The 23,536-nt window shown below is 29.7% G+C and overlaps 3 protein-coding genes across 3 annotated transcripts; 1 reads left to right on the top strand and 2 right to left on the bottom strand.

The window, feature by feature from the left end:
- Positions 1-7,091: 7,091 nt before the first annotated feature.
- On the bottom strand, positions 7,092-9,488 carry LOC114181992 (protein C2-DOMAIN ABA-RELATED 4). The gene is made up of 3 exons (XM_028068729.1): positions 9,278-9,488; positions 8,844-8,939; positions 7,092-7,541 (listed from the first exon to the last, which is right to left on the bottom strand). Exons 1-3 carry the CDS (start codon positions 9,419-9,421, stop codon positions 7,251-7,253), a joined length of 531 nt encoding a protein of 176 aa, XP_027924530.1. The 5' UTR covers positions 9,422-9,488; the 3' UTR covers positions 7,092-7,250.
- Positions 9,489-11,051: 1,563 nt separating this feature from the next.
- LOC114181991 (prostaglandin E synthase 2-like) lies at positions 11,052-16,851 on the bottom strand. Its single transcript, XM_028068728.1, has 6 exons — positions 16,434-16,851; positions 15,540-15,674; positions 15,366-15,450; positions 14,322-14,416; positions 11,641-11,808; positions 11,052-11,546 (listed from the first exon to the last, which is right to left on the bottom strand). The coding sequence occupies exons 1-6, from the start codon at positions 16,723-16,725 to the stop codon at positions 11,386-11,388; spliced, it is 936 nt and encodes a 311-aa protein (XP_027924529.1). The 5' UTR covers positions 16,726-16,851; the 3' UTR covers positions 11,052-11,385.
- Positions 16,852-17,872: 1,021 nt separating this feature from the next.
- LOC114181206 (zinc finger protein VAR3, chloroplastic) lies at positions 17,873-23,006 on the top strand. Its single transcript, XM_028067591.1, has 8 exons — positions 17,873-18,286; positions 19,079-19,196; positions 19,550-19,911; positions 20,637-20,753; positions 21,113-21,238; positions 22,227-22,319; positions 22,480-22,578; positions 22,665-23,006. The coding sequence occupies exons 1-8, from the start codon at positions 17,940-17,942 to the stop codon at positions 22,771-22,773; spliced, it is 1,371 nt and encodes a 456-aa protein (XP_027923392.1). The 5' UTR covers positions 17,873-17,939; the 3' UTR covers positions 22,774-23,006.
- Positions 23,007-23,536: the final 530 nt, after the last annotated feature.

Here is a 23,536-nt window from a genome sequence, read left to right as displayed (position 1 = left end):
TAATCCTCTAATCTTTAAAATTATCAAAGTTAAATCATTTATATTATATTGGCACATTTCCGTTAATATTTATATATTAAATTATTTAATTTAAAAAATTTAAATATTCAAATTAATTTTATTTTTAGATAAAATAATTTAATGTATAAATAATATGATAAAAAATACTTAATCAGATTATTTTTAAAAATTAAAAAATTAAATTAAACAATAAAAATTAAGGATTTAATTAAATTTTTTATTAAAGTTAAAGAACCAAAATAAAATTAGTCTTTACAAATCTTGTAAAAATATTTACATCTATTATAAATTTGCTAGTTTCTAATTGATATAAAATCTTTAACAAATTTGACCGAAAAAATTTAGACCTTTTAAAAAAAGATAAACTTACAAATTATAAATGTCTAGCCAGTGTGCTGAAAAAATTGGAGCTTGTAGTTTGAAGACAGTGACAAAGGTTTTATTTTTTGAAGATACTAATGTAATGAAAGAAGTGAGGCATTTGTGAAATGATAATGTTTTTTTAAGTACGGAAAGTGTTTGGGAGAGAATATTGGTCTCAAGCAGCATTTGCAGAGTTACCATCATTGTGTTTCATGCCCTTTCCCCAAACAATCATCACAGTAAATAATTAAATAAATAATAAATAATAACTTCAATTCACCTCAATTTTACACACAAAAAAAAAATTGAATCTATAAAATTTGAATAAAATTTTTTATCAAAGTGTCTTAGGTTACACATGATGGTTCTAGTCAAATGAAACTGTGATTAATGAATAGTCATGGAAGCAAGTTAAAAGTTTTATATTGATGAAGGTTATTGCCAGAATAGTAAGGAATTAAAAATAAAGGAAAAATGGAAAGTGAAGTTAAGAAGAATCATGTAAAATGATATAAATCATAAAAAATATATGTTTAATATGCTACAAGTTAGCATGCAATAAATCTTGAGGATGTGTTTTTCAACTTTCGAAACTTTTTTATTTTTTGGAATTTTAATATATTGTTGTACACTTTTTTTAAATTAATGTTGACTATTAACTATGATAATAAATATTTTTCTAGATATAAATATTATCCGAATTTATATACTGACAAAGAATATTTGGGTTGTCTATAAATAAGTATGATAAGTGTAAACATTTGTAAAACAACAAATATGGAAATTTATTCTAACTTTGTATGAATTAAATATCTTAATTCCGTGTGCAAAATTTTTGAAATGGAGAAAGTGTCAAATTAGGGTTATTTGAAGTATTGGATTACAAGTGTGTTTATTTGGCATAACTAATATTAGTTAAAATAATAATTATTTAGGTCCATTCTATAGACTAATGAGGAGTGTATAACTTGAAATTGTAGGAAAGTAGATTTGAAAGTGTGTGAGGCCGAAAATGGCAATAAACGATAACAGAAATTATCATAAATTCATAATAAAATGCATAATTGGTTGTAAAAGGAAAATATTACCAAAAAATCAGGTATATGTTACACTGTTTCTCACAATTGTTGAAACAAAAAGAGGTAGCATTAACTAAAAGAAACTAATTATATTACTATTAAAAAAATAATAATTAGCTTTCGTAATTTTCATTGTTTGGTGCATATTAGGGTCTAAGTCTCCTTAGACTTTTGACCCATTTATTATTATGCTGAACAATAACTCTTATATGATATACAAAATTAAAAGAGAACAGAATAATAAAAATATAAACTTTTTCTATTTTCGTCTTCTAAACACACATGAAATTGGGACTAACTTGTGTGGTAAATAAATTTATGTTTAGATGAAAAAACTTGTTTAATTAAAATAATAATAATAATTTAAAAAGCATTATACTTTCTTTAATTTTTTTTCCTTTTTATCCTAACGATCTTAATATATATTGCCTACTAGTAACGAAAGGAGATGAAAATTAAATAAGAGTATTCTACTAATAGTAAATAAAAATAACTTCATCTTATTTACAATTATTTTCAAGAAGTGTACCAAATAATAAATTAATTTTATAAAATTGATTTGTAACATGAGGTTTACACATACTTTATATAACTTAAATTCATATATTTTGAAGTATGTATGAGATCTCTACCCATCATGTCAAGAGATATATACATGTCGAGCTAAAGATTAAATATTAATAAATAATTCGATAGCGGTCTAATAGTGAGTGATACAATAAACTTGATAAAAAATAAATTTCATTAAGGTAAACTTTGGAATGGTTCTAATATCATATTAAGAAGTAGATTATAAACCTAATTTAACATCACAAAATCAACATATAAACTATGTAAGACCCTAAAAATAATGTTTTTAAAGTGATAGTGATTTAAAAATAATGAAAATCGTTTATAACAATTCTATTTATACTAAAACATTCTAATATTAAAATAAATTAAACTATTATCACTCTTAAAACGTCATTTTGTAAAATATGCAAGACCTTAGAAAATATGGCGGTGATAATGATTTAAAAATAATGAAAATCATTTATAACAATTATATTTTTACTAAAATATTTTAATATTAAAATAAATTAAACCATTATCATTTTTAAAACACCATTTTCTAGAATCTTATAGAATAAAACTTACATCCATTTATATATTATAAATGATTTTATCTTTGATCGAGAGTAGATATTCAACAAACTACATATAAACTGTCTAATTCTATTTAATTAAACTCTCTTTAGTATAACAAAATTTCAGTGTAATAAAAGATCACTTAATATATATGACACACTGTGTAAATAATAAAATTTTTATTCCTATATTTTTTCACTGAATTCAAACAATTTATTTTATCTTTTTGTTATTTTTTTCACTGTCCAATATCTCATCGTTTAATCCAAACAAATGATAAAATAAATGTTTGTATTTATTGGGACAATCTTTGTTTATAATAAGTCAAACGTACTTCTTAACTAGTGGAGTTAACTTATTTATTTATTTATTTCGAATAACAGAGTTGTTAATAGTAACAACATTAAAAATACTAATCTTAACTCTAAAAGAGGTTAGGGAAGTGTTTTTAATAATAATAGAATTCAGTGGTTCAGAGCATGTGGCTTTATTATGTATCTGCTCACACATTGGAATCTCAAAATTCTTGTTGTATTCCATGTTTCAAATTTATAATCATTTTTTATTTATTATCTCATTAAATTATATTATATAGGTATAAGTAAGTTTTATTTATTAATTTGGTTTTGCGAGGTTAAATTTAATGTACATTCATATCCTGAATTTTGAACCTTGTATCATTTGTTATGAGATTCTTTATAGTCTTAAGTTCAAAATGTTTAATTTTTAGTGTGAAAAAGGTGTTTCATTGATCCAAAATAACACAAAATTATAATATATAAACGAGTATACCTTTATAAATTAATTTTGTAAAATTAAGTTAAATTTAAATTTATTTAATTTTAAATGATATTAAAATTTAGGGTTAAATATGTTTTTGGTTTCTCAAGTTTCACTGAATTTTGGAATTAGTCTCATTTCAAAATTTAATACCAATTTAGTTCTTCATCTTTAAAAATGCACAAATTTAGTTATTCTTACCAAATTTTGTTAAGTTTATTTGACATTTTAAACGCATTTTATGATAATATTTGATTTAACATTAAGCGAAAATGTGTCAAACGATGTAAACAATTCAAACATTATCATGAAATGCGCTTGAAACGTCAAATAAACTTAATAAAATTTAGTTAAAATGACTAAATTCATATATTTTTAAAGATGAATGACTAAATTAGTCAAAAATTTTAAAAAAGAACTAATTCTAAATTTCACATAAACTTAAAGAATAAAAAACATATTTAATTCTAAAATTTATTAAGACTTATCTATCATATTCTACCATATTCTTCCACTATTTTTACATTCAATGTTCTTGAACGTCATAAATAATTTAAAAGTATTACAAATTATAATATAAATAAATACCTTGTCTTACTAAACTCAAAACTCATTTTTTCTCACAATTTTAACTTATTTTTTTCACATGAATCACAAGTTCCAAAAGGATATGCGAATGTCGTTAATCTAAACATTTTGTATTAGTCAATTACATTTTTTTTGAAATTGTAATTTGATTTAAACAATGATCTTTGGGAACAAATATTTTATTAATTAATTAGTGTGTATTTAATTTTGAAGGTCTTAGGAAACAGAAAAGGGTGTTGCAGTGTTGTTTGTTGGTTTGTTTGTTTTGAATATGAAAGAATTGTTACTGACTCACATGTCAATCAGTGTTTCTCTTTTCACTTTCATTCTCTGTTCTCTCTTCTTCTTCCATCATTCACTTCAACACATCATGTTTCTCTTATCATTTCTAAATAAATAAAAAATTATTTAATTTAAAAAATAAAAATGAATGAAACAGTATAAATATATTATAAATGTGAGAAATATTTTGAAGTGAATTAAAATGAATGTGTTGTGAAGAAGGAAACAAAGTTTTTGGTAAAAGAAGCAAAGATGAAATTGTGCACGTAATTGCTTCTTTCATATTACCAAAGCTTTAAAATCACATTAAGCATATCTATGTGGATTCACAAAGGATTTTCAAACACATTGTTCAATGTTGATTTTACTTTATATATTCTGTAAACCACTTTTCACAACTCATATTTTATTTAACCTTTTACATAAAAAAAAAAATGAATATGAAGAAATCAAATACAGAGAAAATGGAAATGGTATACAAACAAGAATTTACCATAAACAGTATTTTTGTTATTGGCCAAAAACTAATGGAAAAAGTATTTCAAGACTTGTTTTGAGAAAATAAGTGTAAATTATTAAATAAATTATGAAATTTTTAGAAAACAAAAAGATTTTAATAATTTTTAGAAAAGAACAACCTAATTAAAATTAGTAATTTTTGATTGCATAGAAATTTGCAATTTAATTTTAATTATAAAGTTCATTCACTACTAAAAGTTCTTGTATATTTTATGAATTTTTTTTTTTATAAATTTATTAAAAAAATTTGCAAGAAAAGAATTTTTTCTGATATTTTTTCTAAGAATTTTAATCATCCCAGATAATTCTTTCATGAATAATTATTTTCTATAAAATTATAAAATTTACAAGTATTTATACAAAATATTTTGCAAAAAAATTGTAACAATTTTCTGTAAATTTTTTTCATAACAAAATTTATAAATATTTTCTAAAAAAAAATGTCAAAACAAAATCAAGAGAAAATATGAATTTTTTTAATAGTGACTGAAAATAATTAAAAAATTCATTAAAATATACTAAATTATCTACGAAAATTTGTTGATAAGAATTAGAGAGGACCATAAATTTTTTTTTTTTTTAACCTCAGAAAGCTTACAAAAAGTGGTTTACAAAGATAGAAAAAAACATAAGAAAGAAAGGGGAGATAGAAATGCAGAAAAGAAAAGAAAAAGACAAAACAAGAAAGTTTAAAATTACCTCATATCTTGGGTTAATCCAAAACTTTTGCTTTATCATCATAAGCATGATTACTTGATTTATTGCACTTTTACTTTAATTTTAATCCATATATTAAACATTTTATCGTTGACTAAGAAAAATGTAGAACCTCATTTATGTATCTTTTTCTTTACTTTGCACCACAAAATCTAAAACAACATCTTTCTTGTAGGAGGTTTTCTAGTATCTATCTACTTAAAAGATTCTTCGATACTTCTTTTTAATGAATTAGGTTATTTTATCTTAATAGTTATCTTACCTTTGAAATAAATCCTATGTTTCACTTTATATTTAAAAGCTTTTAATATTTTTTTTCAGTGGTAAACATTATTTTCTTTCTCTATTTGTAACAACTTATATATTAACAAGGAGACACAAGTTAGAAAATGAATTTGAGGAGTAAAAAAAAGGAAAAAAAAATTGAAAAGTGAAGAAAAAACATGTCAAAGAATGTAAGTAATTTAAATAGTACAATAAATTAAAATTATTTTTCAATTGAAAAATTGTGAAATTATCTTTTGCTCGTCTTAAAATGAATTTAGATTTGATACGTGTGAATTTTTTATGGATGCTATCAACGTATTTAGTTAACTTTATTATTCTCGTTATGATCTAAGTGGCTATTTTAAAATATTATATATTATAATGATATTTTTGGTATATATATATATATATATATATATATATATATATATATATATATATATCTTCAGCCGCTAACTGTTTGAAAGTTTCTTGAATGTTTCTGGAAAGGATACAGACATGGAAACAGAAGATTTCTCACATGGTTTTTTTGTCCTATAAATTCTTACATAATAATTGAACCTCAACTCCTTTTTAAGTAGCAGAGATTGCTGAACTTGTAAGAATCTCAAATTAGAAGATGAGTTTAACTTTTCTGCATTGTTTAGGTTAAAGATTTTGCATGGTAAATGAATAAAAAAATCATGGTGAAAATATGGCTCTTACATAGTTATTTAAAATCCCAAAAACTTACTATGAATAATTATTTATAAATGGAACACTAGTGTAATGTAAGGTTCAACTCCAGAATTTAGATAAAAGTTTCACTCAATGAAAATGAAAGCATTTGTGTATCCTCTTTGAATATATAAATGGTTTTTCCTCATGATATTGCTTTATACAGTACATTATTTTTATCTTTCTTCCTATTTACAAATAAAATACAACATGAAACAAATAATTAAAACCTGCATCAAGATCAAGATGCATACAACTGTTCTTCAAAAATTCACCATGAAAGTAAAAAGTACCTCTAATTTCTACGTAGGGAGAATACTTTAAACCACTTACAAACAATTCCAAATGAAACAAATATATAATATATAATACAATTCAATCATAACTCTTACTAAGTAGACTTTAAACCTAACTCAAACTTACAAAACTGACTTGTAAGATGAAGTTTACACTCACTTATATATTGTAAACTAGCCTTATCTCTGATTGATATGAAATTTTCAACAATAACAAAGATTATGCAATCACTGTTGATATAAAGTGAGATTATGCAGACATTAATTTTGTTAGCATCTTATGAATGCAGATTTCATGTAGCAAATGAGACCAAATGAATGAACAGGTTACACATGAAAAGTAAAATGTTAAACTGTACTAAAGCATCAGAAAAACCGGATTATAAATACAAGTTCAGTTTGTTCCTCAACAATTCTTAGAAAAACCTGACCTCAAGTTAAGTATTACAAGGCAGAAAAAGGCAATCTTATATGCATGAAGTTCATAATAAGATCATACACCCTTAGCAGCAGGAAGATCAATCCACTGCAACTGAAGTTCCACTTCACCACACTCCACATTTTGCAATCTAAGGATCATATCTTGCACAACCTTGCCATTCACATAAGTGATGCAGCTCTCATCAGCCAGGAAGTTCTCCTTGCTTGGTTGTATTCTTTTGATTACAGTACCACTTGGAATGCCACTTAAGTTGCTCTTCAAGGCTTCCATAAAGGGAAAGATCTCAAATTCTGCATCTCCCATTCTGTCATCTTTGCTGAAGGTGTCATGATCAAACACAGTCTGCAACCAGAAAGGATCATCAACTAATGAGTAGTCTAATTGATTTGTCAGACCCTGATGATTACATTTTTACTCGCGTTTAGAAAATCTAATCTTAGCTTTCTTAGAGTGTATTTGAGACAAAAATCACTCTTTTAACTTGTGTTTGCCCTATTCACATTATCAGAGCTTTAACTCAAGTCAATGATACAAATAATGATTGTCTATGTGCTGAATTTTGATGATAAGTGACTTTTATACTTGAATTTGAATTCACACACGCTCTCTGAACGTTCTAACATTTGTTTTGTGCAACTAAAGGATAATACAAGTCACAAATCGTCTAATCTATTGACTACCTTTGAGAACACCAACAATACATTTGATTTGCTGATTTGAATTGTGCAATTTTATTCAGGAAGAAAGCGTGCAAGATGATCAAATACCATTATATATTTGAGAAAAAAGGACACATGTCTGAGTATGACAAACAAGATTTTAAGTGAAAAGCTTTTGTTTTAGTTAGTTAAGGTAGAATTGAGTTTGCTACCAAAAGCATGTTTGGCAATAAGAGTTCAGCCTATGTTTGGTTTGGTTTCCATTAAAAGCCCGTTAGTACACTTACATTTAAACTGAACTTCTTCTATAACTTTTAAAATGAATTTACTTCTAGGCTTACAAAATCAAATGTATTTTTAAAATGCTTTTACAAACTCAATTTACAAAAATTAAAGTTATTCAAAGTTAATTTTGGAAACCTTAATCCAAACATAGATTTCTTACTAAGTACATTGTCGAATTAAAGTTTGAAAACTCAGGTGTCAATGAACTTTATTTGCAAAACCCTTCCTTTACTTCCATTTCAAATTGAGTTTCAAGGAAAAACTCAGTTTACAATCGAATTGAACTCAATACCAAACAACAGAGTTTTTCAGTTTACGTTTTGAACATATCTGGAGGACTCCCAACTGAAACCAAACATAGCCTAAGTTTTCAGACAAACTTGCTCTGAAATTGAAGTTCCAAGCATCACTTCAAACACACTCTTAGCCAAAACCTAAAATGAAGTTTGCAAACACTTCGAAAAAAAATTCTTAGGACAATAATTACATCAGAATAGAGCAATTCATGAAGTTCCATATACAATTCATGAAAATAACTTGTTTTTCCCCAATGAAGAGGCAAGAAAAACATGATTAACATCTAATATTAACAACATATCCCATCAACACCAGACTAAACCAGAAAAATCAGCATCACCATCTTTCAACTGAACTGAATTTTACAAACTAGAAAAAAGAATGCACAAATTCAGCCACTCACCAGTTTAACAAGGTGATTCGGATCTATAATAGAAAGCGTAAGGTCTTCATTCCACTCAGGATTCACATCCTTTTTAATGACACGAGTCTTTAGTTTCTGCAAACCAGAAAAACGATGTCTTAATTTAAACAAGATCAACCACAACACAGAAATTGCAATTAAAATGCTTCAATTTCAAACAGTAGCATTAACAACTAATGATGGCAACAACACAACACATACACATACAGACACATACACCCCCATGTTATGATCATCATCCAAGTCAAACATCAATTAAAACATGGCCCACTTAAAACCTAGAAATAAAAAGTAGATGTCAAGAAAGATTAAAAAGAAGGGAGAGAAATCTCCAAAATTAACAACATGGGGTAGCGTAGATACCAAAAAAGATTGAATTTTTAAAATGAAAATAGGAAAAATGAAGAGAAAACCTGATTGAACATCTTGATGACAACATAAGGGTCACTGCTTCGGACATCACGAACGGCTAGGTTGACACCGCGCTTCACGCGAACCCTCAAAAGGCCAAGCAGATCTTCCATCAGAGTCTTTGGTATTGAATCCAATTCCTTCATTTCTTTTATTTTATTTACAATTTATAGTCATAAGAAGATAACAGTTTCTTCTGGAAAATAACAAAAAAGTCCAAATTGATGAATAAAGGAGTTGTTTATTTTAAAATTAATTAAGGGGTTATTTTGTTGGTAATTGAAAAAATGAAATTAGAAAAGGAACGTGGAAGTGGGACCCACCAAAAATGGAATGTTGGTTTTTGAAGGAGAGAGAGAGAAAGCTTAGAAAGAGGGGAAGGAGAAGTTGTGATCTTTGAATTGTCTTTGTTGTGTTTGTGTGTTTGTTTTTTTGTGTGGGGATGAGATGTGACATGTGCTTTGCTTTGGTTTTTCTTTGACTTTCCAACAGTTGAATATGATGGATATCACATTTCATTCGACATTTATTTTATTTTATTTTGGTAATTTCATTTCTAATTGTGACTAGATTTTTATATAGTAAAAGATTAGATGTGTATTATGTAAATTTTCAAATATGTTAAATATGTTTTTTTGAAAATAATAGTTTTATATTTTCTTCTTTCAAATTTAATTACACTTTTAATATATTATTAGTAATGACAGTAAATAAAAAATTGAAGTGTATGATATTTTAATGAATAAAAATAATTTTGACTAAATATAAAATTGAAAATATGTCAAAGGCAATAATAATTTACGCACTTGTCGCTAATGTTAAAAATCTAAAATGTACTTACATTTTAGGAATCTTAAAATTTATTTAAATTTTTGAGATGAAAATGATAGAAATTTTTTTTAGAAATGTATTTAACATTTTTCCAATTTTGCAAAAATGTAATATAATTTACCCTATAATGAATAAATGTTTGTAATACACAATACTTAACATTCTCATTAAATAGATAATAGATTTGAGCTGGCAAATTATGTTTGTTTATGAAAAAGTAAATTACACTGTTACTTTTTATTATCACGATTGCTTTCTAAATTCAGTAAATTTAAACTTAGAATAAATATGAAAATGATAAATTGAGAGAGAAATAATTTTAAACAGTTGTACAAATAAAATCGAAAGGAGGGGACTTTGAAGAAGAAAATTCGGAGGTAATTGGTAAATCAAAATAAATTTGAAATTAAAAATTAAAATATTTTAAAAACTGTGTGCTCTACATAAGATTAAGATAAAATATACCACTTGAAAACAATTTTCATAATTGCTATTTATGGAAGACTCATACCATGTGTTTGATGGTTTTATTTAAAATGTTATATACTCTATTTTAAGGAAGTAATTAAAATAGTCACTACAAATCGTAAAATTTGTAAAATACTGAAATTTTATGAGGTATTTCTTTAAAATAAGAAAAGATTGAAATGTCACCTTCAAAAGATTTTTAAATTATGTCAACTTCATTTAAGACAAACAAAACCATTTGAACAATCACTTTTTTTTTTTTTAACTAAAAAATATAACATATATAATATAATCTAAAATGTTGCAATCACGCTAATAAAACTCAGAAGCAGAGATCAAAGCTTTTGATAATTACTATTATATTTTTGTCAAATTTAAAATTTGCCTTCTCTAACAATACTTCACCTCTTTAAGATATAGGCATCTATTTAAATGGTTTCAGTTTTTCTCAACTCTTTACATGATTGGTCAGTGTGATCCTATCAAACTCCATATTCAACTCTTTCAAATTAATCAAAACCAAAGTTTAAATATCACTGGCATGACAGATGTTGCCTTATTCTTTCATACAACTGAAAGATTTCTTTAATCTTTACAATAACAGCAGCCTATAACAGAAGAATAATTTTTCTAAAGAATCAATTTCAGCAAAAAACCTTGCCTATATATAACACTAATACTACAAAGTAAGTAGCATTGTTCTAAAGAGCCAAATATGTTCTCTCTCATAAACCCAAATGTTTTTCCCTTCCAACCAATGGAGGCAAAAGCCGTAATAGAAGACAAAAAAATGTCAATAAAAGTACTCAATTTAGGGTTTAATCTTGGAAGGTTCTCCAACAGCACTCTCCATTCTTGCATACCACTCACCAATACGAGTGTGCTCCACCATATCCTTGCCAGACGTCAAATAGCGTATGGGTCTCAAAACCCCAAAGACCGCCAGGTCGGCTAAGTTAGGTTTAGACCCTCCTGAAAAGATAGAAAAATAATGATGTATCATTCAATGAATGGATGTTTAAGCATTGATATTATAATATCCTTAACACAATAGAAGAGTACATACCAAGGAATTCCCGGCCATTCAGAGCTTCTACCCATGTTTCTGCTGCCTCATAAAGAGCAGCACGTTCATCAGTAATGTTGTATTTCTTCTTCAGATTCTTAGACACAAAATACATAGCTGCAGCTCCAGCAAACTTCACCGAAATTTTTTCTATGTAGCTGAAATTGCCTAAAAGCAACAATATAAACAAAATATCACAACACATTAATTTTCAAGTTTAGTAGATCAGGGCTAACGAAAAAAAGTTTAAATAAAGTAAATTAAGCGTTTGTAAACATGATATGCATGGGCTGAAGGTAGATAAAGCACGGTACGCGAGGAGAGAGCTTTGAAGAAAAAATAAGTCCTTGTATGTGTTCTTTGCACTTACATTAGGGAAAAGAAAGAGATAAAAGAAAACCATCAAGAGTTAATTTTGCCCACCAAAAGAAAATGTACACTAGTATAGATTAATTAAAGACACAACAGACTAGGAAAATGTTGTGTTTTAAAAAAAATGATGATTCTGGATGTGTGAACTGTTGTACAGGTCAAAATGGGAGAAAGCTTATGTGTTAGTGTGTGGACATGCATGCATACACATTTCAGTATCACAGCATTACATTAGTGACAAAGTAAACCTTGAAAGTTTACTTTAGTGACAATGCATATACATTTTTGTACAAGTCAAGAGTGAAGCCCAGGTGATATCCTCTTAAGTATCTTCTGCAACAAATCAAAAAGATGGTGTCCCACTACAAAAGAGTGTCATCCCGTGTTAAATATTTACATTCCTCATTTCAGTTTGTTTCCTAACGAGTCTACTTCACAAATAAAATTTCAGCACTTTTGGCTTTGGGCAAATACAATTCTTACAATTGGTTATTTAATCAAAAGTGTCATCCTCAGCTAAATATTTAGATTCCTAATATCATTTTGTTACAAGACAAGTCCACTTTACACATAAACTTCCAGCTTTTGGTTTTGTTCATTATCTTTCTCTAGGAAAGCCAAGGTCATTGTTAGAAAATGGACTTCAAGTCTAATTCAATCTAATAAAATCGATTTGTAAAACAAGGTTTGCACTCACTTATATATTATAATCTGACTTTAAATGTGAGATTTCCAACACTATCTACATAGGATATTCAATGCACAAAAAGAGGTGTTACCCTCCTTCATTAAATTGGCACCTTTTTTTCAGAACATATCTTCCTTGAAGATTCTACGTACTTCACCCCTACAAGAAGACAGTGGTTGTTTTTCTCTTCCTCTACCTACCAACCTCAGCTGTTGCTCTTCCTTGGAAAACTTATCATAGTCGTCCATATAAAGTTTCAGCATCATAACCACACCCCGAGACCAATGTTTCGGCACTTGCTCCAGCCTTTTCACCTTCTCTGTATCAGCTTTCATCTCCAAACTTCCCAATTGCAATTTACAAAAGTATTCACTGCATACATCACCATCCTATTTATAATTGTCTAAGTTACATCACCTTTCCCCCCTGTTCAATATGTTTTCATCTTTTCCTTATCCTTTGTCTCTGTTCCTAAAGTTGTCTAGGAGGCTCCTTCAATTTTCGGATGAGTCAAGCAGTGATTAAGTAAATGTAAGCTCTGGAATTAAACCATACTGAAGAGGTGGCTCTTTACCTTTAGACAAAAATACTCTGGACTGCCATTGGTTCTTCACTATAAAAGTACGACCTAATTCTATGATCAACCTTGAAATCGCATCAACACTAAACTTGAGAGAATCCTAGTGCAGCTTTCTCCTTCACGAAGTTTATTGTTACCTGTGCCAGAAACCTGAACAACACCAATGACCTGAGGGCGACCTGAACTCCAGCAAATTTTCAGATGATCCATTAATACAGTTTTTTTTTTCTTTTTTTTCTTCCTCTTTCTTTTTTATTCTTCTTCATTCCATTTCTTCTTTTTTTGCACCTTCCTTTCAGACATTCATCACAGTTTGTTCCTTTTTACAGTTCTCCATTTCAGTTTTCTCTCCTTTTCTCTTTTTGCAAATGTTCATTTTCTATTTGGTGCTATTTTTTACATTCTCTAATATTTTCTTCTCTCCTTTCCTCTTTTATTACAAATGCTCCTTCTCAATTTGGTGCTTTTAAATTTACTGTTATCAGTTTTTTTTACTCTCTTTCTTAACTTTACAAAAGTTATTTTCCTTTTTGGTTATGTATTTTGTTAAAGTTCTCTGGGTTTAATTTCTCCATTTTACAAAACATATTTCTATTTATTGCTGTTTCTTACGGTGCAAATTGAAATTATTGTTTTCAGAAAGTCCTTCAACTAAGAGAAAAGGTTCTAGTTGAAGAATTTGAAATTATTGTTTTCAGAAAGTCCTTCAACTAAGAGAAAAGGTTCTAGTTGAAGAATCTGGAGAAGACAATTGTGAGGAGGAAAAATTAGAAGAAGGATTGTTAAATGTTAATTTGGAAATGTCAGAAATATATTGGGTTAGAAGAGGGGGACGAGGATAATGATTAGTTTTATAATGTGCCATTTTGTCTTTTGGTTTCATCAATACAGATTTTGTTCAAAATCCATGCTTATATGAGAAGGGCAATCCATACAACAGAAAACTTAGTGGAAAGAAGCATAAACCATAACACATGCTAAAATAAGTGTAAAAACTAATAAGAGAAAATATTTGTGAATCAAAGGTCAGGATCAACTTACCGTTGCTAGTAATATACTCAAAGGATTCAAGTGCTTCAGTGGTATTTCGATAAATATTTGGTGACAGAACATGCACCAAATGGTTATCAACCCACCTATTTCAGAAGAGAAAGTCAAATTAGCCTTTTAGATATACATGCTAAAGCTAAAGTGGACTCCATTACTTCACCCAAATTTATTGTTTGACTTTTCTCAAACATGAAAATATTACTGACAGCAACTCAAGTTGTCATATTGGATCTTGCAATCCAACCAAACTGTACAAAATATTTGGGTGTGCAAATTTGAGAACAAACAATGGATGCTATAGTGAGCATCTCACTAAAAATCAGTGCCCCCCAAACACAAGTTGGCTGGTATTTACTGCAATCAGGTGTAGAGCTAGAGTAAAAAGAATAAGAGTGGCCAAAAAAATATTTATTGCCAAACTGTTATTTATTGCCATAGTAACACTTATTGAAATACTAAACCGACAATACAAATCAAGAGAATAAAAAACAATCAATTGAAAAATTAGATTGATTAAAACCTAACCCCGTAAGGAAACATAAGATTCCTGACATAAATGTGCAATAAAAGAGGACTGGAATCAAGTCTAGCACATAAAGAAAGCCAAAGAGTTAACTATACCAAAAACAAAGGGAGGACCAACTTAAATTATACTGGTTTTACATAGGGATAAATGATCAAGTATTGCTAGCACAATAGCACATTGCATTTATATGTGGACTCTCTTCATGTAAAAGATAAGTCAAATGTTATAATCATCAGTAAATATATTTTCTTTAAACCTAAGGGCAAAGTAAAATCAAAAGGCAGAAACTGAGGAAGAAAGAAAGGTTTCTCTTCCGGTCACACCACCAATCTCTCGTTTTAAATTGGTTCACAAATGAAAGAGTGAAACTGAAAATAGCTTCTTATAATTGGAAAAATGAAATTCAATCATACTATCAAAGAAATTTTGCTGCCGCCTCACTCTCTTACATTTATTAGACATGTGCTTGATTACAAAATAAAACAAAGCCAAAAGAAAGAAAACCCTACTGTCGCCATTTTGTCTCTTCATCCTCAGAAGTTGAATCTGGAATTTTCTTGGACAGAATCTTAAGTCCCAGCTTATCAATTATAGCTGCAAAACAAAACAAAAATTACAGTACTTCAATAGGCACAAGTCCATGATAAACTTTACAAACGAATTTCAAGGAAAAATGTAGAAACCTGATGAATCAGTTAGCTGCTCGCCATCTACCATCAATATTGGCACTTTCTGATATTCAGACCATTTGATTTCTTTCTTGCTGAGAGGGTTGACTTCCACGACTTTGTAAGGTATATCATAGTAGTCCAAAAATGCTGGTAAAACAAATAAAAATATCAGTAGCAGAAAACAGGGAACTTAAACTGCCAAATCGCAATGCAAGCAACAGAAAAATAAATAAACTAAAAATTTACAGCAAAATAAACGAACAGCATACTAGTCCATGCACCCCACGATATGCGAGATAAATCAATAGGGTGAATACAGCCTCATTTAAAAGTCTCAACTGACTGTCAATGCGTCATTTTTCCATCCTTCCATCCCCTTTCTATTTCTATGTCTCCATGGTTATGTTCAAAATTCTGACACAAATCTAGAGGAATCTATCAAATAAATCCGAGGAACAAGCTCCTACCACTCAACCCACATTCTTCCACGTGTTTGAGATGTGTTCGCTAAAACTATTAGCTTCTAAAATCACGTCTTCGACGCGAAAAAACACATCTGAAACATGGAAACAAACAAGCTAGAAGTAGCCTTTGCATTTAGACGTGGAATTTAACATAAACGACCTATTAACCAATTGTCAAAACTCCGATACATTGAATTCCATACCATTAGATTGAGACTTTACATTAAGGTTTTCAGATGTACAAAAAATATACAATCTAAAGACCAGTGTATTCTTCATCAATGAACTTCCTCTCTCGACCTATATTACACTTACCAAAAATACAACTCAAGTTACAGCCTCACAAATCAATGAATATTGAATTCATCTAAAATTCCTAAGCGTGACGATCAACCTAACATGATACAATTCAACGGTTAGATTTGTAGCGGTTAGGTTTAACCTTTGACTTTGTTGCAGAAAGGGCAAGCCTCGTATTGGTAAAGAACTACGTCGCGTGGAAGAGCCTCGGGCGGCGGACGCTCCTTGGCGAGGACTTCCTGAGAGAGGAGGGCGCCGGCGACGCCGAGAGACGCGGCGGCGAAGGGAGCGAGAAGGTAGGGGAAGCGGCGACGGTGGTCGTGGCCGAGGGCGGCGGCGGTGACACTGCCGTGGAGAAGGCGGTTGTGGACGACATAGGAGGTGGCGCGTCGGGTGGCGAGCGTTCTGAACAGAATGGAGGGTACCCTTCTCATAGCGTCGTGTCGGAGATTTGATTGATTCGCAACAGAAACAAATCAGATCTCTGACTCTCACTGTCTTACGATGGCTTCGGTTGTTCAGTTGAAAGGGTTTATCATTTATGTGGGTTTCGTAGATCCACACATACAGGGTTTTAGCTTTCGGTAATTCACTTGATCCAAAAAGTTAATTTACACATTTTTTCAGTAATTACAACTGTTAATCTTTAGGTTTATCTGTACTTTATATATATATATATATATATATATATATATATATATATATATATATATATATATATACACCATTTTTAACCAATATTTTTTTATGTAATAATATTTCAATTTAAGTTAGATATATGTGTTTAGCATGTGTCCAATATTTTATAAATATTTATTAACAAAGTATTTAATGTATAAATTGAATATGATAATATTTTATAATTTTTTAGGTTAACAATATTTGATTTTAATTTATATTTATACAATAATAATTATATATTTATTATATTTCTTAGAATTATACATATATATCGTATTTCTATATCATGTTTCATAAATGTAAATAAGACATATTTATTTAGTCTATGAATATTTTAATTTTCAAAATATGTTATAAAAAGTGTATCCAAATTATTTATTCAATTAAGAAGTAGTACAATAGATTAGTTTGAAATATTTAAAATTAATATAAGCAAATAGAAAATCAATTATGATTTGGAAAAAATTGAAATATCATTTATGCATTTATAATTCCTTGAAATAATTAATAATTTTATACATTCAATTAAAAATAATGTAATTTATTACCATTCATTTTATTTTTCAAAATATATATATATATGCTTCTTTTCAAAATTGAAATAAAGCAAAATTGATTATATACTCTGCGAGAAAGGATTTAAATTTTTTTCAAATTCTCTCATTTTCATAAACATATTTACAAGAGAAATTTGTCTTTTACTTACTTTACAATCCAGTCATATTCAGATATGTTTTTTTTTTTTCTCTTTTATTAATGGATTTGATTTTCATTTATAAGGTTTGGTATAATAAGTTTGTATATTTGCTACTTTTTTTTTTCTTTTTATAAAATTTTTAAGAAAATCAAAATCCAATTAAATAATATAACAAATTTATCATTTATTATCCCCTACCTCAAAACCCTGCTACTGTGTTCCATGAGATAAACCTCACTCCTGAAAGAAAGGAGAAAGATAAACAAAACAATGTCAGCTTCTAAGTTTGCACTGTACGGAATCGGATCCGCAATCTTCCGTACCCGTCGAACCGCACCACCAGTAGCTGTTAATTCTTCATTTATCTTCTTCAAACCCATTCCCTTCACGCCACCGCAATTCCTCCGCCGCACTTCCTCCTCTTCCGCCGCCGCCGAAACCCTACCCTCCGTCGACCACCCCTGGTCGGAATGGGTGTCCTTCGTGGACCGCTTGAACGCCAAAGGCTACCTCTCCAAGCCCTCCTCTTCCGATGACACTGTAAGCCTTTACACCGACATGAACTCTCTCAAGGACGCTTGTCTCAGCTTCGGGCGCGACCGTTACGACCTTATCAAGTCTGTTCGTCTCCTCGTACCTTTTTAAATTTTGAGACGAGAAATTTGAACTTCTTTGGGTGGAATTCTCTTTAAACACTTTTACAATGTGAAAATTAGATGAAAAAGTTATGTGTTGCTCCATGAGCTAAAATTTGCTAGCTGGCGTGTAAGTTAACATGCAGAAACCTTTTATTGTCTTTACTTTTGTCTCCTAAAAGTATTTATGAAAACTTTAGTCCAAACAAGCCTTAGTTTTTTCTTTTACTGCGGTTTGTTTGATGATAACTGGGGAAATAAGAAGCTGATGTTATTTTTGGTGTTGTTTTGGGGTTCGTATCTTTAGAGAGGAAAAATAAGAAAAAGAAGAAGAAGAAGAAGAAATGAGCTATAAGATTAGTTTATGCATGATATCAGTTTTCTAAATTTGTATTTTAAGCTAATTTTAATCTAGGAAGAAGTTCATTTTGTTTGTTCTTCTTATTTTTTCTCTTCTGGAGGTTTTTATGGTGAAGTATGTCTAAATATTCCCTATTCAAATTCACTATGAAAGAGTTCATGATAAGAATGGTATATGTATATATGAAGTAATTATATTATAAGGAGTGCTGCCTATTCTCTCTTACTGATTAAAAACATTTTTTATTTTGTTAACATTTATTGAAAACTTTGAAATCAGTATATTTTGTTACACAAAGACATGATGAGATACACTATTTTGTAATTTTCAATAAACTTCAAATAATGAGAGTTGTTTATAAGGGTATATAATGTGTTTTTACCATTTCTCTTGTTTATTGTTATGTTACGCAGGTTGCTGCGGATGAGCGACATCCAAGCAGTTGTTGAGGGAGGGTGCCCTAATCTTCTTCGTAAAGCTGTTAATTCAGCTAAGAGGCTGAGAGCACACCTGCAATTAGATGAAGGGGACGTATGTGTGTTAGTGCATTTTCTTTAATTTTTCGGAAGATATTTATGGTCCCAATTTATAAGTTGCATCTTTTGCTAGTAGTTTATTATTGTCTGAATGAAAATCTCATGCCGGTCTAATCAATAGAAGTGCGGATTTTACTCACTAATGAAATGAGAGTGTTAGTGAGTGTATTCTTAGTATTTATTCTAGCTAACGCAGCAAGATGTTAAATGTTGTCACCAGCTAGTATTGGGTAATGTATGAGATCAGATTTTATTTTCCTTTTAAATTTTTTTTTTTTTTTTCTACATGATTTGAAGGTGGCGTTTTAATTCCCTGTTGTCTGATAAGGTAAGTTTGCTTCCATCCAGGTCTGTGGTGCTTGCAACCTACGAAGCTCCTGTGATAGAGCTTATGTGATTCTAAAGAATTTTGAAACTGATGCTCGAACTGTGGATATAGTTCGAATACTTTTGTTCTATGCACTAGATCCACTTGTCCTTTCTGGAGGAGACAAACCATCTGGCCGAGAAGTTATTGAATCATCCGCCAGAAAACTTCTCTGTCAGCTGATTGAGTTGAGTGAGTCCCCTACTCCTGCCCCTGCTCCTGCAATTACTCGTTCAAAGCCTACTGCACAAGATGCTGTGGGAGAAGGCCGGTCTCTAAGTGTTAAAAGTAATCAGTTGTCTAAAGATGTTGAGATGAAGAAAGGTGACTGGATATGTCCAAAGTGAGTTATTTTCGCTCATGGAATCACATTCTTTGTGTGTGCAGTAACCTTTGCACCTGAATCCGTGAACTTTCGGTTTTTGTGTTTTCACATAAAATTAGGAAGGAATTGCTTGCAGAAGTAAATTTTCTCCATCCACTAGGCACTTTACCTCAGAAATGAAGCAAGTAATCCTACCATCTATATTTTCCCCGCATCTTTTACTGGGATAATAGATACTGGATATGATAGATATAAAGCTTTATTTAAAAATGCAGTGAAAATTTGTTTTGTTTTTTATTGTTTAAATGATAGTATTCTTCTAGAAGTATTTTTGACCGTGAGATGAGTGGATTTGTGTTACAACATATCCCTTTTTCCGTCATACTAGATTCTTTCCCCAGTGTGATAGTTTTTAGTGATAATACTTATTTAGAAGAATTGTTGACTGACCTGTGGGATGAGTGTATTTGTTTCATATCCTTTTTGTGAATGATCCTAGTTTATTTTCTGAGTGATAGTTTTCAGTGATGGTAGTCAACCGGAAGTATTTTTGGCTGCTGGATGATTGGATTCATTTTATATCCTTTTTTTTTCCAGCAATGTACTTCGTCCTTGTCATGAATATTGATGATTTAGCTTTCAACATATATCTCTTATAGTGGAAATGCTACGTTAGAATCGTAAATTAGATTTCAGCTATTTGATAATTCACTATTAAGAGTTTCACCCAAAATTTCTTGCAGATGCAATTTTATGAACTTCTCCAGAAATATCCAATGCCTGAATTGTAATGATGATAAACCTAAGGATATTAACCCGCCCATGGTTCAAATGAAGCAAGGAGATTGGACCTGTCCTGAGTAAGTCCTCTAGTTGCTTACTAGCTTTTCTCACACGCCATAGTCAATTTCTGAGTGTTTGTCAGCCTCATTTTCAAAGAGAATGTGATCACATCAGTTAATTAAAAACAATAGAATAGAACTAAATGAAGTGCCTCTGAACCTCTGCTATTAATTTTTTGTCCTACAAGTTTTCTTTGTTCTGTTCATATGCATTTATGCATGTCATACTGACCCTTATCTTAAACGACTTGTATTATAAGATTTTTATTTTATTTTTCCTATGTTTGGTATTGATGCTGGCTTCAAATACATGTGTTAAATTACCCCTTATTAGTATCTTCTGGTATGCTGATGGTTGCTCTTTGGTTCCGTTACAGATGCGATTTTTTAAATTTTGCCAGAAACACACGTTGTCTAAAATGCAAAACAGAGGGACCAACAAAGGAAGCCAATACTATTACTGATGAAGTTGAAAGGAAAAAAGGGGATTGGACTTGCCCACAGTGAGTTCCCTGTTTCACTGACAAGAAAAACCTCATTGATCGTATTTTAGTTTCTGATTGTTATGATAGAAGATGAATCAATTTTATGTCAATAATTTGAATTTTGACAACTGTCTACAAATTTAAACAATGATAACTTGCAGACATCAATATGATAATCATTTTATCAATCTCTCTATATTTTGTCATCATTCTTTCCTTTATTATCTTTCATTTTGCATTCCTCATTCTCATTAAATATTTAGCTTTGCAAAAATTCTTTTATTTGTCATAGGGTCCTTTTATTTAATATGACTTTTCTTAATTAATTTGTATATTTTTTACTTACAAATATCAGAGCATGTTCATTTATTAAAAATACCATTCAACTTATGTCATTTATCCTTTCACCGAAATATTTGCATTGTCTTGGACAGCTGCATTTGGCACTTACGAATAATCTTAGGTCCCTCAGTTTTGCATTAATGATGAAATTTCTCAAAGCCTCAGTTTTACAAGTTCTTTTCCAGCAAACTCTCATCCACATGATCGTATTGTGCACTCATTGGATTACACATCCTCGTGATTTAGTTATTGTTATTATGTATTGTAGACTTCATTGTATGTTAAGCCCCATATATCCAATCTGTCGTTGCTGCAGTCTAATCTATTTTACTCATTTTAAAGCTATGTTATGTTGTACAGATGTAGGGATTAAGTTTTGGTCATTAAGAAATAGGGTATTTTAGTGGCCATATATATCTATTATTGTTTGAATTTTAATTGATTAACTCACATCCTTAAGAATTATCTGCTTTTCTTTAATTTTATCGTAATTCATTAACTTTAGTTACTTGTTATGTTACAATCTACATTATGTAATGTAAAACACCTTACCTTAATGCTGTTGATAGTATATAGGTTCTTTAAGACTCTTTTATCCATCTCAAGCTAAAATTGTAAATCACAGTAAAGTTCAATTTCAACATGAATGTTTTTGTACATGCAGATGTGGTTTCATGAATTATGCTAGGAACACGAAATGTTTGCGTTGTCCCGAGACAAGGCCTAAGAAACATCCTGGGGATTGGAATTGTACCAAGTAAGTCATCGTTCTCTTCCCCCCACCATGAAAACACCTTGTTTCCCATCCCTCTAAGTGTATATAAGATTCCTTCCATTATGCAAAGAGTATATAATCAATATGTTGACACATGTGGTGAACAGTTCGTTCTATTTCATGGATGTTCCTATGTATGTAGGTGTGGGTTCATGAATTTTGCTAGTAAAATGAAGTGTTTGCATTGTCAAGAGCCAAACCCTAGTCCCAAGAAATATCCTGGGGATTGGGGTTGTCCCAAGTAAGTCCGTTGTTTTGCTTCCTTCTATCCCAACCTTATTTTCTTGCACATTTAAAGTTTTTCATTTATTGTATTACCGTCTCTAGGTGTGATTTCTACAATTATGCAAGAAATTTGTCTTGCCTGAAGTGCAACACTGAACGCCCCAAAGAACAACCAACTACGGACTATTTTTCGGATCATGAATGGAGGTGACTGATAGGAGAAAAAAAGTCATAAGGATTTTTCATATAAGGAGGGAGGTCACAATTTTGGTCTTGACTGTAATTGCTATAGAACACTCATTCTGTGCCCATTTTTCTTTCTCAATCTCCGAATTAATGTGATGCTTATGTGCTTCTTCACTTTTGAAAACGCCATAAACAGCCATTGGTTGAACATGAATGTTTTCACGTAGTCATTTATAGATCTCAAAGCAAATTTAAAAATATTGAATCACAATCCTGATTGTAGCATTATTTTGTTTCAGATGGAATTCCCATGGAGATAAATGTTTGCAAACACATTCAGAATAAATTCCAAGCAAAAATTATGGACAACATAATTTTAATTAACATGACAATGCTTTTACACATTCTTATGTCCCATCAGAAGTTAGAAACAGTAGTTTGTTATTTCTCTTTCTTGACGTGATCTTGTCTGCATGGTATTTGGTGCAGAACCAAGTATCCGAAGAGTATAAGGCGACATCTTCCTACACCTCCATAAATGTCTTCGTCTATTCTCATGATTATTTTTTTCTGGTACTTTCATAAAAACCTATCTATTTTATCTTTTTGAAATTGTATAATCTGAAAGTAAAAAATAATTTTCAAATTTTTAGATTATTAAATTTGAAAGTTAACTTTTTAAGAAAAACATAATTTCGGATTATATAATTTAAAAGTTAAAAGTGCAACTGGAAAACTAACAGATTGAATAAATAAAAATGACAAAATGGAAAGGTTTTTTATACAGG

Source organism: Vigna unguiculata, chromosome 4, assembly GCF_004118075.2.
Source record: "Vigna unguiculata cultivar IT97K-499-35 chromosome 4, ASM411807v1, whole genome shotgun sequence".
Classification (NCBI taxonomy): domain Eukaryota; kingdom Viridiplantae; phylum Streptophyta; class Magnoliopsida; order Fabales; family Fabaceae; genus Vigna; species Vigna unguiculata.
This window is presented reverse-complemented; position numbering and strand designations above follow the sequence as displayed.